Raw genomic sequence first — 17468 nt, 5'->3', positions numbered from 1 at the left:
AATGTTCGGTTTAGTCAGTTTATTTATATGCATATACAAATTTAGAACCCAATGGAATATTGACGCTACATCCTGCAATGGTTGTTCCAGATCACGCTACAAGGAATGTGTCACCTTTTAAAATATGTTTCTTTAAAATGATTCAATTTGGCTTACCTTTCCAATATGTAGCATCTCAGATAAGGTGCATGGTGTTCTGTATACATATATGCATGATATTTCTTCTTCGGTGAAACTTAGGTGGCATCAACGGGCTCAATCTTAACTATACTCAAGTTTAGATTGTTTTTGGGTGCTGCATCGGAATTCGGAACCTCTTTGGGTATGCTTTCGGGTTTCTTCGATGTGACGGGGGTACTCGCAGTAGCGGCTGTATTAGCCGCCGATTTTCCAACAGAAGCAGTCGAGGGATTTTTTTCGGTACCCTTTGCAATGTTGACTGTTTTCGATGACGGAACTGAATTATCATTATTCCCCGCACTGTTTCCGTCCACATTATTTTGCGATGAAATTGCCTTGCTTGCTCCAGTTTCAGTTAATTTAGATTCCATTGTATCCCAATTAGGATCATTAGAGTTCATTAATACTTTAATTTCAATCAATTCCAAGCGGTAATTCAGTTTTAGATTTCTGGCCTCAATTGCCTGCATTGATTTTTCGTCGATACCGACCTTAAAGCATTTATCATTGCCTTGATTCTCACTTTCAAAGATATCCCAGTCCTCAATATTTAAGCCAAAATTCTGTTTACCAAGAAGTGCTAAAGTTGTCTTTGGATCCACTTTATCACCTTTTGGTAATATGAAAGTAACGATATATCGTTTGGGCAGATTTTCTTCGTTCCATATCTTGAGCTTTCCATCCGGTATAACCACATTCAGTTTGGACACTTTGCTATACATCCAGGACCTGGGTCTACGGCCAATACATTTTATCACCATATAGCCGGCCTTGTAAAATATTCCATCAAAGCGCAGAAAAGTCGAACTTTCTTCCTTGGAGAGCTCTTCGACTAGCGTATTTTCGATAAGTTCCATCTGCGCTGTAGACAATTTTTTTTTGGGATACGACTCTAAGGCCATGGCCACATTTTTGATATCTTCTTGCCCATTGCTAATATTTTCTTTGATTGTCTCTCTGGCTGCTGACGGAACACCAATCTCATCTAAGAAATCACTTTTCATCTTAAAGTTTATCCTTCCGAATTCTACGGCCATCGGCTCGGCAACTGCTTGTGAAAAGCCCATATTCATGAATATCTTCACGTTCGCCCGATGCCGCCTTTTGCGTTTGCTGGACCAACTTCGCATGGTGAGAATCTGTTGGATGTGTGCCATGCGGTCCTCGAGCGACATTTTGGGCAAGAACTCATTAGCATTGGCATCACTTTGAGATTCGATGCGAGTTCCCGGTCTTGCTGTAATTGGCTGGTTTGTTTGAGCTGTTGTTGGTTTGCTTGGCGCTAGTGGGACAGAAAGAAGTGTTCGAGTTGAAGCGGACGAAGGCAATGGTCTGCGAGTTGGCCCTGTCACAGGAGGTGGTTTGGGATTTGAAGCTGCTGCAGGAAGAGGTCTGCGAGTTGGATTGGCCGCTGCAGTATGTGTGCGTTGTTGAGCATGTGGACGTACAGGGCTAGGCTTCATGGATGGTGGTGGAGCTTTTTCTACGGGTTTTCTCATGTGAGTTAACTTGCTAGGTCCTACAACTGGTTGTTTCTTCGTAATATCCACACGTGCTGGGGAGGGTACTCGTGCAGGTGGTGGAACAGGTTCGGGTATAGGTCGTTCAGGATTTGCGAGTCGCGCTTTCTTTGGTGCCCTCGATGAAGGGATTATGGCTGGCTTTATTGGAGTTTCCATTGGGTTTCGGGCTGGATGTGCACCAATTCCTCCATTACCGGTTGTCCTATTGCCTCTCTCTTGCCATATACCGCGTGATTGTGAAGTACTGGCTTCAGGAGGCCTCCATCTCTTGGCATCATTTCTATCCCCAAAATTGGCAGCTCGCTTACGCTGCTCATCAAAATTACGTTCCGAGAAATTCGGTTCAATTTCTTGTTCCCCTCTCAATGATCGCAATATATCTTGATGTGTTTGACGAGGTGCCACGTCTAAAACTTTTTGCAGTGCATGATCCGGTGAATAGCCAAGGTCTAGAACTTTCATATAAATCTTGCGATATTCTTCACAGAATTGCGAAATTCCTACAGGGGCGTTTGATTGCTCCCGTCGACTATATAAATGGGCTTGGTTACCCTGAAATTGTTGTTGCTGGTGGTGTTGTTGTTGCTGGTTGTGTTGTTGTCGCAAGTGTTGTTGTTGTTGGTTTTGGTGTTGTGAATAATAATAGTTTTGTTGGTTATAAGATTGGTTCATTTTGATTCCCACGAGTGTGGGGGTTCGAGAGGTCCATCATGCAATTGCCCCCTGTAGCACGACAAGGTCTTTTATTACCAACACCGAGGTGACCAGGTATCGATGGGGCTCCGTTAAAATACAGCCGGCTAACCCCTGGCTGCAAACCAACCAATGGGCACGGTTCGCTTTACACCCTGGTTTAGGGGGATGTTTATCGACTTCGCAGTCTAGATCCGTGGTGTTCTGTTGTGGCTGCCTCCATAATAAAGCACAGAGACAGCCACTAGCAGGGCCACCTCGAGCAGGACGCACCACGGTCTTGGCTGGATAGAGGCTGTGGTTCCACTGGGGAACTATATTGCGCATAGTCCAGCCCTGTCACTTACTGTTTATTTGACTTGGCCCCTATGAGGATGGAGTCCACAGATCTGAAAATACACAATTAAAACAAATCATTAGTGCCTTCCTTCCGCAAATAATATTTTGTATATTATATTTTTAAACTCAACATCTTACAAATTGACATCATTCAAATTGTTTTTATAATCAGCTGACTATGAAACACGAGTTCGTAGGAAACTAGAGTTGTCATGGCAACGTAAAAGACTTCCCTTAAAAGGAAAAAGTAACCATGATTTCAAGTTTATAAAACATGCATTTGTTGTTACCTTAGAAAAATAGATTGCCTAAGAATCCAAATTGTTTTTATAATCAGCTGAACTCGAGTTCGTATATGTACTTGCGTTTAGCCAGGAATCTAGGGTTGACATGGCAACGTAAGAGAGTCCCTTTGAACCTAACAAGTAACCATGTTTTCAGCTTTATAAGGCATACAGTCCAGTTGCCTAGAAGCATTTATTTATAGCTCCGAAATACCCTTAGTAAGCGAATTTTATATTTCATAGAGTTCTATTGATGTGCTCAGACTTTTCACGCAGTTGTGAACGGAAATTCGGTGGAAAAAACGTATTTAAATAAAACTCTAAACAAAAAAGGTTAGAAATTTGTATGCACAAATATTACATTAGTTGATTTTCTTGAGAAGAATCTTGAAGGACAATGGCATTCCATTCAGTTGTGACCATGGAGAAGCCGCTCCAGCATTTGTCGCTGGCGGATTGGCATGGACGCGTAAATCAGTTGAGGAACGTAGCCGATGCGCGTCGCTCGGATGGATTCACCTTGCGACATTCCGCACGTACGCTACGCAACGAGACACGCATCGAGGGAGACTGGGCCAATTATGAGACCAATGAGGCCCTGACCGATCGGTAAGTGGAAACCTGAAAATTATATTAACAGTATATTTCACTAATTGGTTTTCAGCATTTCTGAACTTAATCGTTGGCGCGATATTATTGGCAAGACATTTGATCGCATACAACGAGAGATATATTTGCTTCAGGAGGAAAAGAATGCTACCGAGCGCGAATTAGAGGCTCTTGCTGGTCCCATTTCAGTGATAAGCGAAGTCTTAACCATGCGCGATGGTCGATTGGGTTCTGAAATGACCTACGACGACGCAGATACTGAGATCAAGAACGAGTTGGCCGTGCTGGAAAATAATCAGCGTTTGCTCGCGGATCGTTGCCAGAAAGCGTGGGAGAAGTTGGCTCGTCTAGAGGAGGTGCGTTTTAAGATTGGGTTAGAGATTGAAAATAAACTAGAGGCTGTGCACTTGGATGAATCCCAACTGGTGCTGGACAAGTTCTCGGCTAACATTACATTTAAGACGGATCCAACTCGTAACCCCAAAAAGTGAGAATAAAAAAGATTTTTTGTTGTTGTGCTGGGTGACTAAGATTCATGTACCTTCCAGTTCATGTTCCTATCAGGCCTGGCTGGAGCATGTGAAAAATATGAAGCAGTTGGCCGAGAATGAACTCGCTGATACTTATGCCATACGTGAGGCATTGTTTGTGTGCCGCGAGAAGGCTCGCAATATGCTCCATTCGCAGATGGAGCGGTCGGAACATACCATTCGTAAGCGTATCTTTGAGACGCAGCGCGCTCGTAATGAACTGGAGTGGCAGAAATTAAAGGTAAGAACGTGGGCTCGATCAAGGTGGGAGTTAGAAGGGCTTTATTTCTAATCCTAACACGCAGATGAGCGAAGAAATGGAGTTGGCCATTTGCGAAATCAAAACACTGGAGGAAGCGCTACGCGGAAAGACCGATGCTCTGAAACTGGCCGAGACACGTTTAGAGAATCGAGCACAACGCTCTGGTATGGAGCTATGCATGGATCAGGCTCACGATATGCTCTGCTTGGAAGTAGAGAAACTGCGTGAAATTCGACGTCGCCTCGTCGAGAAGATTGATCAGGCGAAGGCCAATTATAATCTACTGGAGGAGCATGCTCAAAAGATTGATGTTGATTTGGAAAATAAGCAGCATTCTCTTATGACCGATATACGTGCTTTGGATTTGCGGCAGCGCCTCAAGGGCGGCGAATTTGGATTGAAGATCAAAAACCCCAGTGAACAGACCGATCGTAATATTGTACTTACCCGCATGGAGGATGAACTTCCACGAACATAATTTGATATCCACGATGATGATAATGACGACTTCTGCCGATGTGTGTATGCCCAGAGACGATGATATATTGTGTTCTTTAATATTTTGCGCATTCATTTCCACTTTCACTGTTGATGTCAAAATTTTTGTGAATAAATGAATTTTCGTCGGCATTCATTCGATTTTAATGTTGTTTCGTAGCGTAAAATTGAAATTAAGTTGTCCAAGAAGGGGTTTAAACTCAGTGCTCCAATCTACGTGTTTACTGCGACTTTCTGGTCGCGTAAAATGCACGCCCTGGCGCACAAACATGTCCCATTTGACGAACTTTCCAATTTCTATGGGTTCGACAGGTCCACTGCTTACTGTGGACTTGGCACTTGTGTCGTTAGCATTCAGCTGCCAGTCCACCCACAGCGCTACACCATTGCACTGCTCACTATTCCTGAAATTGCAAAGGATCCTAATTATATTAAGGCAGGAAAGAGATTATGACGAGCACATCTCTGAAAACTAACTAACTTTAATTGAATAGATTTACCTACAGCCGATGACATTTTATATTTTTCCTATGACATTTGCTTTCTATATGAGACGATGCCTATGGTTGACATTACTAATTGAAAATTTGTTAAATGCCAGGGACTCTAACAAAATTAAATACCAAATAATTTGCAGAAGAATTCAATTCATAATTTGAGCATTTTAATGCAAACCTACTAGTTATATCCTTTTTTAAGTTATTGGTACTAAAACCACATTTTATAACTCAACTTCTTTAGCCAATTTTTGGTTATTTTAAAGCACGCTTGTTTTAATACTAGATTACAATAAAGCTGAAGCTATCTTTTTAAATTACTTATGCCGAGTTCTATTGAAATATTTGCAGAATCTAAGCAAGATTTGGGAAGAAAACGTTTTTATTTGTCACTACACTCTATAACAATTACAATAATAATAAAAAAACAATTACATATAATGCTCTTGTATCCTGAAAAACCATGACGTTTTAATCGACAGTTGTGGCGGTAACTGCCTTTTTAAACGCCATGTAACTTTCTTCCAAGATGCACAAGTATTTTAAAAACTTAATAAATAATAACTGCACGGTATTAATTCACTTACCCTGGTAATGTGAAGCTGCCTTCCTGCCGTTGCTCAGCACTGAAGTCCTTGAAGTTAACACACAATATTTCCTGCGGTTGAGACAATGCTCGAGAAGGATATTCCCATAATGGTTGAGCTTCTACCTTTGACTGTGCGAGCTCCACAGAATGCTATGAACAGGCATGAAATATTTTCAAAACTTCACCTTCGCCTTTTTTGAATTCAATACATACCTCAACCATTTTATCGAACAATGTTAGATCGAAACCTTCACAGTTTCCGACAGGAGTGCGTATCTTATGCAAATCCAGAAAGTGTACGGGCAGTGCAAAGATGCGTGCTACACATGGTGTTATCACCACAGACAGGTTGAGTTGCTGCTGAATCTTGAGTAGTAGAGTACCAAAGTAAAAGTTATCCCACGGAAGTATAGCATTGAGAAAATAAGGTTCGGCAACTATGTGTGTGAGAGCTTTTAACTCAGTCTCTCCAAGCTGTTCCAGCCTATCTATGAACTTAACATTATTAAGCTGATTTTTCTTTGTTATGGACGTGAGCAGACGTCGAGAAAAGCGGTGCGGTTCATGGCAGATTACACTGACCGCCTCCATCTTAGCAGTGGCTATTCCCAGCAGGCAACCATCACCAAGAACCAACACGTGGGAGTCCTTTGTTATTGTCTGCTCTAGTTGGCGCAGGTAGGCTTTATTGCGCTTGGCCTGGTTCAGCTGTCCAATGCGGCTGCGGGAGTAGGTCATGTGCAGGTCACAGGTGCATGTGTGACGACGAACAGGCTTCAGGGGCGCTTCGATGTACGCATCAAACCACAGGGAGTACTCATCGTGGTTGCAGACTAGCCAGAATTCCTTCCCAGCCGTGGACAATTGCAACGGCTTTGGTATATAGTAAATAGCCTGCATCCAATGATCTCGCCAGGGCACAGTATTAGCCAGCGGTCTTTGGCCTGTTTGGTCAGCACCTAACTGCTTTAATTCCGGATGCGCCCAGTATGGAGCACAGCTTAGCAAAATTTCGCCGTCGTCGTCCATTTCAATGTTCCACCAGTAGAATACCAACTCGGCAGCGCCGGCTTGGATGGCCTTTACGCGCACTACCTGCTCTCGTTTTTTGTCACGTGTCTCTTTGCGCTGGAAGTCAAACTGAAATATTTGCACAGGCTGAGTTACCGGCCGAAATTCATTAGTGGGCAACTGCGACAACTGTACGTCGTGCAACGTGGCCTCGCCACTGCACTGCAACACCTCCGTTGGCGGTTGAAGAAGCACATCCCCATCAAGATTGGCCAGTATCTTTAAAGTGTTCCATTGGGCAGCAAGGGGTGACTGGGCCACTTGGGCATAGCAATTCGCTCGCGCTGGTATACACAACGCATCATCTGTCAGAAGTTCCTCGTGAGCATGGTTATATATGCTAATGGCGCCTTCGCCGATTAGTTCGGTGTCCAGTATCTCCGTTACAAGCAAATTCGCTTTGCGCGGCATATCCACGCCTATTGCTATGTCTGTGGAGCGCTTCTTAATCAAATGCACCCTGTCTGCCACACCGTTCACTGCAAATATGCGCTCTGCACAGTTTGCCATCGGTAAAAAGGCTTCGCAGGCTGTCACGGTATTAGCGCCGGCTTGCAGAGCCATCATAGACAAAATGCCGGTACCTGTACCAATATCTAAAACGTGTACCTCGCGTCCCGCCTTATGCATTTTGGCAATTGTCTTTTTTAGCGCCGAAAAGTACTTTTCGTTGCGCTCAGAATCGTGTAACATGTCACCAAAGCCGGCATTTGCCACTTCTTGGTGATAATCGTATTCGTCACCGTGCACTTGCCACGTGTTTTGTCCCGTTATTGGGTTAGTTACCTGTGCAAAAGTTCCCATTGCTTTTATGCAGCGGAAAAATCTTGAAAATGCTAACAAATTATTTACTTGCATAAAAATGGTGATAAGTCCCGCGTGCGAAAAATATTGATGGTATCGATACACATGTACATATTCTGGTTTTTATCGAATGCTTTTTGAAGGGTGGCAATACACGGTACGACGAGTGTTTTACAACACAGACCGTTTCGGGACGAGTTTTTAAATGGTGTAATACAAATAACAATTATAAAAAATGTGCATCATATTTGTGATTATAATTTACATATTTTTTGATTGCTGACACTCACTATTGTTTAAATCAAGTTAAGAATTTGATTAACTCAAGGGCTTCTAAGGAAAATATAATGAATTCCTGATCGTAGAGTCCTCTACTTTCCTGTCATTTACTATCGATTATCATTTTCGTTTGTGGGCAGCATTCCTTCTCGAAACTTCCAACTGAAAGGTTGTAGTAGCTGCCGTTTTCTCCAGCGCTTTGGACAAATTTAGAATATATTTTTTATTCGACATAACCGGTAAATATGAAAAGTTGTAAACGCCTAATATGTTAAACACATTGCATATTTTACAGATTAAGTCTGGCTTTCGGTCGAACTCTAAAAAAGCTAACCATGAATTTGCCACGCGTTTATTTCGATATTGCGGCCGGCGGGGAAAAGCTTGGGCGCATTGTTATGGAACTGCGTACGGATGTTGTACCGAAGACTGCCGAAAATTTCCGTGCCTTGTGCACTGGGGAGAAGGGCTACGGGTACAAGGGCAGCCCATTTCACCGTATTATTCCGAACTTCATGTGCCAAGGCGGAGACTTCACCAATGAAAACGGCACTGGCGGACGTTCGATCTACGGGAACAAATTTGCTGACGAGAACTTTGATTTAAAGCATACCGGCCCCGGAGTGCTTTCAATGGCCAATTCTGGACCCAATACCAATGGATCTCAGTTCTTTATTTGCACGGAGAAGACCAGTTGGTTGGACAACAAACACGTGGTGTTTGGTAGAGTTGTGGAAGGCATGGAAATCGTGCAGAAAGTCGAGTCTTATGGGTCGAACAGCGGCAAGACATCTAAGAAGATCTTTATCGAAGATTGTGGAGCCTTGTAGACATTTTTAAAATTTGCATTTTGCCATTTCCATTTGTACACTTTTTTACATTTAAATCAATGCATTTAGAGACATGAGCTTCCTTTTCAAATCACACACATACATAAATTCTGTTTGACGGAAAATATGAACATGAACATGCATTCCATATTGAAGTTTGAAAAATATTACCAAAGCATCTGATGAAAATAAATAAGCACATATGTTATTGCTGCAGTATAATCCGTGTTTTAAATCCAATTCTTCCTATTGCATTTGATGGTTGATTTGTTAAAACAAATTATACAGAAATATTCAATACGATATAAGGAATACTTTATTTTTATAAACTTTGTACATGAATTATTAAAAATAAGTTTTAGTCTAAAATTGTAGATCAAGCCTTCTGCGAACGCGTGAATTTATCCTTGCACGCTGTTGTAATTCCATATGGTTCTTGAAATGCAAGCGTGAAAATGGCGTATATATATTTTCAATTTCCCAGACAGAGCCACAATCATCCTTACAACTTATGGCCGAGTGAAAAATAGCTTTATCAGTGCATTCTACTTTTGGTTTGCTCATGCACATTCCATTACTAAGCTCGGACCAATGTCTAACCATATATTCGAGAATTGTGATTCCAAGCACGAATAGAACCAAGCAACCGGGTTCAAGCTGCATGAGCGCTAGAGATCCTTCCATTTCCGACGAGATGTTCGAGATGTGCCCGCTGAAGTGCCGAGTGAGTGAGTGATGTGGAGTGCACTTCGCCAAGCCTTTTATACTGATTAATAGTGCAGGTAAAGCTCGGTCGTCTTTAAGAGGGGAATTGCCGGTACCTGTGAGATGAGATATGGCAAGGGGTACCCACAAATGTCATAAAATTATAATCCGGTTGTTTTGAAAACATCATAAATGATACGCTTGTTCAGTCTTGCACACTTTTGTATGATGCAGGAGTAAAATTTGTAAATAAGTTATTCATATTACTTATAAGCTGATCGTTTTAAGAAATCGCAATAGCCAAGCTGTGGAGACTCTCGCAGGGCATATAAAGACATAACGAACAACAATATACTATAGGTGAATACTATATGTATTCTAAATGTGTTGTTTTTAAAAAAGTGCGCTGAGTGTTATCATTTCAGTCTTCAAAGTTCAGCGGATCGGGCGAAAGCTAATTGAGCTCGCAATAATGTTTCGAGCGGCAGTTTTACTATATTCTGTGCTAATATTTAACAATAGTCCATTTCAATGTCTTGGAGGTACTTTGGAAGATGTGTCGTTGCTCTCCAATGGAACGGTACGAGATTGCAACTTCAAAGACCAACTTACATAATATGTATAACTTATTTTCAGCTGCAGAACGAAAGCGTCAGCAGTGAAGTCTTCCTAATGCGAATAGCTGTGCAGCGTCTGAGGTAGAATATAAAACACATAACGCTCGAGCACAACCAATTAAATTGTTTGCCCTTTTCAGATTGGAACAAGAGCGACAAAGCAAAGTACTTAATGAGCTTATGGAGGAGCGTGATATTTATATTCCGGTCGAGAAGTACTGTGACCAAGTTGCGAAGCCGCAAATGTACTTCAGCAGCTGTGCCGAGGCTACGGCCAACTCGCGTCGCAGTGGCATCTATCAGTTACACTTTCCGTGCCATAACATGCAACCATTTATGGTGGCCTGCGACGAGGAGACGCAGGGCGGTGCCTGGACCATCATACAGAAGCGACTCGACGGCAGTATTGATTTCTATCGTGGTTGGAATGACTACAAGAATGGATTCGGGCATGTGGATGGCGAGTATTTTATAGGCTTGGACAGATTGCATGTCTTGACTGCTGGTCTGCCCCAGGAACTTCTAATTCTCATGGAGGACTTTGAAGGCGAGCGAAAGCATGCGAAATATGAGGGCTTTGCTATTGGCAGCGAAAATCAGAATTATGCACTTAATGTTTTGGGAAAATACTCTGGCAATGCGGGCGACTCTTTAAGTCCGCAAAAAAACGCAAACTTCACAACACATGACCAGGACAACGATTCCTACGAGAAGAACTGTGCCGTTCTATACACAGGAGCTTGGTGGTATACCAAGTGCCATTCGAGGTATACTTGTTACACTTCGAAACTCCTAGCAGAATTCTTTAATTTTTTGACTTCTTTTTTGTAGCAATTTAAACGGACAATACTTGCATGGCGCCTACAATCAGAGCCTTTATGCAAAAGGTGTAGTTTGGAAATCATTTCGAGGACACAATTACTCATTAAAATTAGTTCAAATGATGATAAGACCGAAAAGGTCATAAAGGTTAGCGTTGTTATCATGGACCAAGCATTTGAGTGATGGATTAAAATGTAAATTTATTTATAAATAAATGTAAACATTTTTGAATACACAATTGAATTGATGCTTATTAAAGAGGAAATATCGTGCAGTGGAGTTATAAAAACTTTCTGATCATTATTTTTCACTGAAACTTTTTACTACTAATCTTTATCAACTACTCCCAACAGAATTCGCTCGACAGTTCAATTACGTATTTTTTTTAGCTATCGCCATATAGATATACTTAGATATAAAAGCTGGATAGATAGACATAAATACGGGTGAATTATCAACAAATTTCGACATAATTATCGGAACTATTTATACAATAATACTAGAAAATTGGACATGTAGCTCACTTTTCGAAATGCAAACGAACGAACTGTTTTAAATTTCCAAGTAGTGTTATCAGGAAACAGAAATATGGACCTAATAAAGATTTTCGTCATTACTCTTCTTAAAAGCTTACCTTATTTTTGTTGTGTTGGGCGACATACGTGTATGTCCGCAATTAAATAGGAATTCAGCGTGTATCCCGCTTCCCCTTGGCGTTTTTGAAGATGGATGATAAAAGTACTTTGGCTAATTAATTTTCTGTTTTTATGTACAATGCATAATGCACTCTTAAAGGTCCCGTCAGTCTCAACGCGGCTTTTGGTTGGTCAGTTTGTTATAGAGCTATGGAACGAATAATCCGGGTTTATTTGGACTATGGTTTTATCATTGGCATAACTGCGCTCAGAAAAGCTGGCTCAAGTTTTCGATCAACGAGATTAAGCAGCTCATATGCACTGTTTATGAATGTGTTAACTATATTTGTACTCCCCATATTGATACGGTTTGGAGTGGGATACATGCATTTTTCGGAAAAAAACAAAGACTCTACGCGCTTGATGTGGCTAACCACTTATGTGCTCGTCTCGGTCAACTATGCTACCATATTGTATTCGTTGATATCCCGCCGCAGTCGGGATTGTGAACTGGAGAGAATTGGCGAAGTTATCACACAGGTGTGGTTGGGAATACTGAAAAAGCAGCGAGTCTATTGCCAACACATGGATAGATATTTTGGATACCTATTCTATGCGAAGTTCGCAACTGTTTTTTACCTGTGCATTTCGAATTGGATTCACGCCGTCATTATGGCCATGGAATATAAATGGTGGATACTGCCGGGCTTATTGTTTTATATGAACGCCTTGAACCTGATTATCACAACCACCTTTGGCTACTACCTGGCTTTGTGGCATATAGCGCGTGCTTTTTACTTTGTCAACAACGAGTTAACTGATCTAAGCCAGCGTACGGGAGTTAATAAACCAACGAGTAAGGATGTGGAACATCTGCGTCATCTGAGGGCATTACACGCCGTGCTCACCCGGACCTCATTGCGCATTAACCAGGTCTACAGTTTCCAAATGTTGGCTTCGCGTTTTGACTACGTGGTCACAAGTATTATCAATACCTATTTGGGGCTGCTCTTCACATTCTCCTTCGATACGCCCGCATATTTGATTGCTTTCGGACTATCTATTCATGTGGCACGCACCCTAGACTTTTATTTGCTGGATCTAATGTGTGATTTGGTGCTGCAATATCAGCAGTGGCCGCGGCATGAACTGACCGAATGCCGATGGTTCAGAGAGGTGCGTTTTCGTGTGACAGAAGATAAAATCTTCGAAAATCACACCCAATTAATTCTTATTAATACCCATTAAAGTATTTTTTTGACTCAACTTTCTACTATACCCAATATGCTCCAATATTTTTTAATTCTCTTATATTTCTCTTGTATGTTTATATATTTTAAAGTTCTAGGTTCACAAATTTCGTACTGGAATAATATTTTTCTTTCATTTATATAGCTAAATGACTTTGTGATTTATGCGAGCAGTTCCAAAATAAATTTGTGGGTATGCGGACTTTTTCAAGCAAATCAAAAGTTGTGGTTCAAGATGATGTGCTCTATTACAGCGTATTCCATTGTGTTGATGCAGTTTCATATATATTTAAGAAATTGGAAATGTACATAAATAAATTGTAAGTTCTTAAAAAATATGTTTATAAACAAAGTGCAAACATTGTATTTAATGTACGAATACTACCCTCACTAAAAGGAATTCAGGTTCGTAATCCGGCATTCAAATCTGTAGTCATAAACTGGCGTTAGCTTAGCCGATTGTAAATAAATCATTTTGTTGCACGCATAGTCGAATAACGTCGCCTGAGCAACACACTATCTTTACATACAAGCTCGTACACACAAATTTGTTATGTATATTCTGTAACAAGCTAAGCAAAAATGCACAAATTGATAACGAAAAAATTGAATTGCTTTTATGTCGAAGAAGGAACAACTACAAGTAGAACAGCAGCAACATACGTGAGAGAGAAGCACTAGCTGTGCACTCTTGGATTCTGGCAGCCAATAATTTCCGGTTTGATAATTTCCAAATGAATGCGTTCAGCAAATAAATTCTGCTTTGACAGCAAAGTTGAAATATAAAACGAAATCACGTTTTGCCGTTGCATACTTTTTGGCGTATGCACATCTGCTCTGTTCGTACGTGATGAAAGTTGTGTCATAAACACACACACACACATGTCAGACACAGGTGAACAGCATTGATACATATGTGTATGTTCTATGTACAACATAAATAAATAAAATAAATCAAAATATAATTTAGGGAAATAAATTCGCTTAAACAAACAAAAAACCCATCCATTCCACGCTAAATTTATTTTTTGTTTTTTGTTTTTTAGTTTTTCACCAGGAAACGTGTCGGTTTTTGAATCACTTAATGGAAATTTGAGCAGCGACTCCTTAGAAAGACATGGGGGCGAGTGTGAAGTTAAATCAACAGCTTATATCAAAACGTTTAAATTAGTATGAACACGTCAACGCAATTATGTTGATGTGTAAGATTTATGAGCACGTGAGGACGGCACAAGTTTGTACAGCACCCAACCACACTATATATAGTATATACTTATATATACATACATATATATATACAATATGTAAATATTTACATGTGCTTGTGAGCCCACACCAACAACAGGCCGTCAGTCACCAGATGTCAGTCTTTAGATTTTCTGTGAGTGTGTGTGTGTGTGTGTGCGTTAGAATATGGTGGACGGATGATGGGCGTGGCTCAGCCTCAACCTCGGCCTGAGCGTTTGCCAATTGTCAAAATTGTCGCAATAATTCACGTGTTGCCAGCAACAGTCGTGCATTCAATTGTACGGCCGCTCAAAATGCAAATTACTCTGTGATTTACATACATTTCGATTGACATATTTTAGGGGAAAATTTGCACTTTAGCCGCAGCAACAACAACTTGGCCGGCTGCTCCACCCTTTCCGTGTTTGATTCTCACGAACTGTTTGACTGAATGACTAACTGACTGAATGACGAGCGGGCGGCTTGCATTGACAGGAACTCAAAGACTCCAATCAAAACAAGTGTGGCATATTTTAGGGCAATTTAAATAGAATTGTTCGATTTACTTTCTTTTTGTTTGCAATTGCTGTAATTTTTGATAAACGTTTTACGTACTTCACATTATTTACAACTGAAAGAACATGCATGGAGTGGGGGGTGGGGGTATAATTTAGGGGAATAATAATATTAAGAATGCCTAGTTTGGTTATTCTAGCTTCTGTACTTACAGAGATATTTTTCTTCTTACAGACGTACAGACCGAAAAATGGATATGGCGTTATCAACTCGTCTTTTTATACTGATATATAAAATAGTTTGTGCCCTTTGCTGTTCGATTTAGAAATAAGAGAAATAATATAAAAGATCTTGCTTCTTTAGCACTTGCTTATCTCAAAATAATTTAAATATTTATTTAAAAATTGATCCAATTGTTCAATTCCATATAATATTTTTACCAGCCAGTTAAGTTTATATATAAGTATATGTGTCGCACACAGAAAGATCTCTCGAAGTAAATATATTAAGTTTCAGAGGTAAGGTATGATATATCCTTTGAACTAGAAAGTCGCGAGTACGGCAGCAAAGCTACTATATGTAGGTTCAAGTGCATCCATTCCACTCTTGCGTTCACCCTGACTGGGTTTTGGATAGGTAGTCCAGGTTGGCAACCAGTTATCATTACTCATGTTTCTTTATGTATGACTTTGTAAAACTGAATGGCAAACAGCCGCGCACAAAATATTGCCACCTAGCCGGCTGGCTGGCATCATAAAATACTGAAAAGACACTATAAACGCGTTATTATATTATTCAGCCAGCAGGGACCACTACGAGTACAACAAAGCGAGGAAGCAACGGCCACTTGAATGCGGCCAAGAATGAGGGAAATTGTGCAAACGTCATCGTCCATAGTAGCCGCAGCACAATGGCGCGACATCGACATGCCTGTCGTCTTTACCAAATGCTCTGAGAAGGACATATCAACGCCATCAACAGTGGCAGCAGCTGGAACGGCTTTTGTGCCTGCATTGAATGGCTATGGCTATGGCCGCAGTCACAGTCAGTGGCTAGCTCGGCCGGCTCAGGGGAAAGCTCTGTGGGGAGCATCAATGATAGTTTGTGTCAAGAATTCGCTGAATACTATAGGTTGGCTTGCATTACTTTGTCCTCTTGCCTTTTGCTCGTGGCAGGCATCATTCGACATAAATTCAAAAATCACAATATGTTGGCTAGACTTTCGTGAATGCAAGCGTTGTGTCCTGTACACGTACATAAATGATGGGCAGGAATACGATTCTTGTGTGCATGCTTACAATGCCATAAGATGCCAGCAGCTATGCAGCGGTGGAGCTTTTAATGAACAAACCAGTAACGTCGTTAAAAAATCGTATCTCTCATGTTGTGGTCGCATGAGTTGTCAATATGCCTGAAGGAAATGCAGTTCTTAAGGTGCTTTTAAAAGTGCTTGAAGTTTACAGCCATTGCCAGACAGGAAACTAATTTGCACACTAATCCATCAAATTTCGCAGCCAGGTACTCTTACCTTTAAGAAAACTTGAAATATTTCATCAAAAATAACCAGAGTTTTATTTAGATGCATTTCTATATTATTTTTAATGGATTACTAATTTCGGTACCAATTTATTGTACTAACATTTATAAAGAAAATACTGAGAAAGAAAAGAAAACGTTAATCGGCAAGTTTCCTGTTCGTTGGAGTATTGTATGCCACCACAGATATATGCAGGGATCAGGCGGAAAAAATAATGATATATGACGCTTTTAATAGTCGTGGTTGGGTTTTGATCTTTTCAATGCCTCTTACTACTTATACTTAGTAGACATATGCGTTTCTGTTTAGACTCTTCTGAATTTGAAATTGAAACTAAAAATTTTAATCCTTTTATATATTTATTTCAACTCTTAAGCCTTAATTACTTTTCGAATTTGCTAATAATTGATCAGCCTTTCATGCCAACTCGCTTAATTGCAATACATGTGAAATATAAATGGAGATACAATTATTTTTTTTATTTAATTTTTTATTTATTTATTTTTCATCGACAACAATGCAGTCGATGTACATAAAAACAAGAAAAATGCTAAAGTCGAGCAAGCTCAACTCTTAAATACCCTGTACCTCCCACCAAAAAGGAAAAAATGAAAAAAATTTTTTTTAAATAATTAAAAAAAGCATATTAATTAAATTATTTAATTAAATTAAAGACATGTTTATGTACAGTTTTAACAGCATACATTTACATCAGAATCGTGTCTATGCGTGCTTATATGCGTTTATGTATTCAGCAGAAAGTTGAACCAAAGCAGCAACAACAGCAGCGGGCAGCGCAGCGGGCAGAGCTACAAGCAGCGCATGGGCAGCGATTTTATGGCTATAACTTTCTTCAGAATTGACCTATCCTGATGACACTTGGCATACGGACAAATAACCACGAACTGGATGTATATGCCAAATTTGAGTTCAAAATTCCAAGACTTACCGGAGTTAGGATTCGGCCGGAGGTAGCTGAAAATATAAGATTTCAGATTATATAGTGATGCAGTTTTATGATATTGTACTAAGCTAAGATTGATTTTTAAACCAACCACTTTTATGATATTGTACTAAGCTAAGATTGATTTTTAAACCAATCGTTTTTACGTCAGCTATGTATATGAACACTTTATTAAACAAGTTTGTTTGAATATTTTAATAAACAAAA

The 17468-nt window shown here is 40.3% G+C and overlaps 6 protein-coding genes across 6 annotated transcripts; 4 read left to right on the top strand and 2 right to left on the bottom strand.

Annotated features, from left to right (window-relative positions):
• Positions 1-4: 4 nt before the first annotated feature.
• On the bottom strand, positions 5-2750 carry LOC115633904. The gene is made up of 2 exons (XM_030531408.1): positions 157-2750; positions 5-96 (listed from the first exon to the last, which is right to left on the bottom strand). Exon 1 carries the CDS (start codon positions 2373-2375, stop codon positions 237-239), a length of 2139 nt encoding a protein of 712 aa, XP_030387268.1. The 5' UTR covers positions 2376-2750; the 3' UTR covers positions 5-96; positions 157-236.
• Positions 2751-3331: 581 nt separating this feature from the next.
• Positions 3332-5050, top strand: LOC115623814 (tektin-2). Its single transcript, XM_030518361.1, has 4 exons — positions 3332-3628; positions 3684-4115; positions 4177-4399; positions 4464-5050. Exons 1-4 carry the CDS (start codon positions 3417-3419, stop codon positions 4896-4898), a joined length of 1302 nt encoding a protein of 433 aa, XP_030374221.1. The 5' UTR covers positions 3332-3416; the 3' UTR covers positions 4899-5050.
• Positions 5027-7947, bottom strand: LOC115623804 (protein arginine N-methyltransferase 7). Its single transcript, XM_030518350.1, has 3 exons — positions 6218-7947; positions 6003-6154; positions 5027-5322 (listed from the first exon to the last, which is right to left on the bottom strand). The coding sequence occupies exons 1-3, from the start codon at positions 7931-7933 to the stop codon at positions 5052-5054; spliced, it is 2139 nt and encodes a 712-aa protein (XP_030374210.1). The 5' UTR covers positions 7934-7947; the 3' UTR covers positions 5027-5051.
• A 297-nt stretch (positions 7948-8244) lies between these two features.
• On the top strand, positions 8245-9207 carry LOC115624702 (peptidyl-prolyl cis-trans isomerase). Its single transcript, XM_030519521.1, has 2 exons — positions 8245-8397; positions 8454-9207. Exon 2 carries the CDS (start codon positions 8494-8496, stop codon positions 8986-8988), a length of 495 nt encoding a protein of 164 aa, XP_030375381.1. The 5' UTR covers positions 8245-8397; positions 8454-8493; the 3' UTR covers positions 8989-9207.
• A 927-nt stretch (positions 9208-10134) lies between these two features.
• Positions 10135-11370, top strand: LOC115633967 (ficolin-1-like). The gene is made up of 4 exons (XM_030531488.1): positions 10135-10273; positions 10330-10391; positions 10451-11077; positions 11142-11370. Exons 1-4 carry the CDS (start codon positions 10166-10168, stop codon positions 11275-11277), a joined length of 933 nt encoding a protein of 310 aa, XP_030387348.1. The 5' UTR covers positions 10135-10165; the 3' UTR covers positions 11278-11370.
• A 781-nt stretch (positions 11371-12151) lies between these two features.
• LOC115634628 (putative gustatory receptor 59b) lies at positions 12152-13306 on the top strand (the record flags this gene model as incomplete). Its single annotated transcript, XM_030532483.1, has 2 exons — positions 12152-12943; positions 13163-13306. Coding segments are annotated over exons 1-2 (936 nt in total), but the record flags the coding sequence as incomplete, so codon positions are not given.
• Between the last annotated feature and the right edge of the window lie 4162 nt (positions 13307-17468).

The sequence above is a fragment of the Scaptodrosophila lebanonensis genome, unplaced genomic scaffold, assembly GCF_003285725.1.
Source record: "Scaptodrosophila lebanonensis strain 11010-0011.00,11010-0021.00 unplaced genomic scaffold, SlebRS2 tig00000001-arrow-pilon, whole genome shotgun sequence".
Classification (NCBI taxonomy): Eukaryota; Metazoa; Arthropoda; class Insecta; order Diptera; family Drosophilidae; genus Scaptodrosophila; species Scaptodrosophila lebanonensis.
The sequence above is the reverse complement of the archived record's forward strand: the minus strand, read 5'-3'. Positions and strand labels throughout refer to the sequence as shown.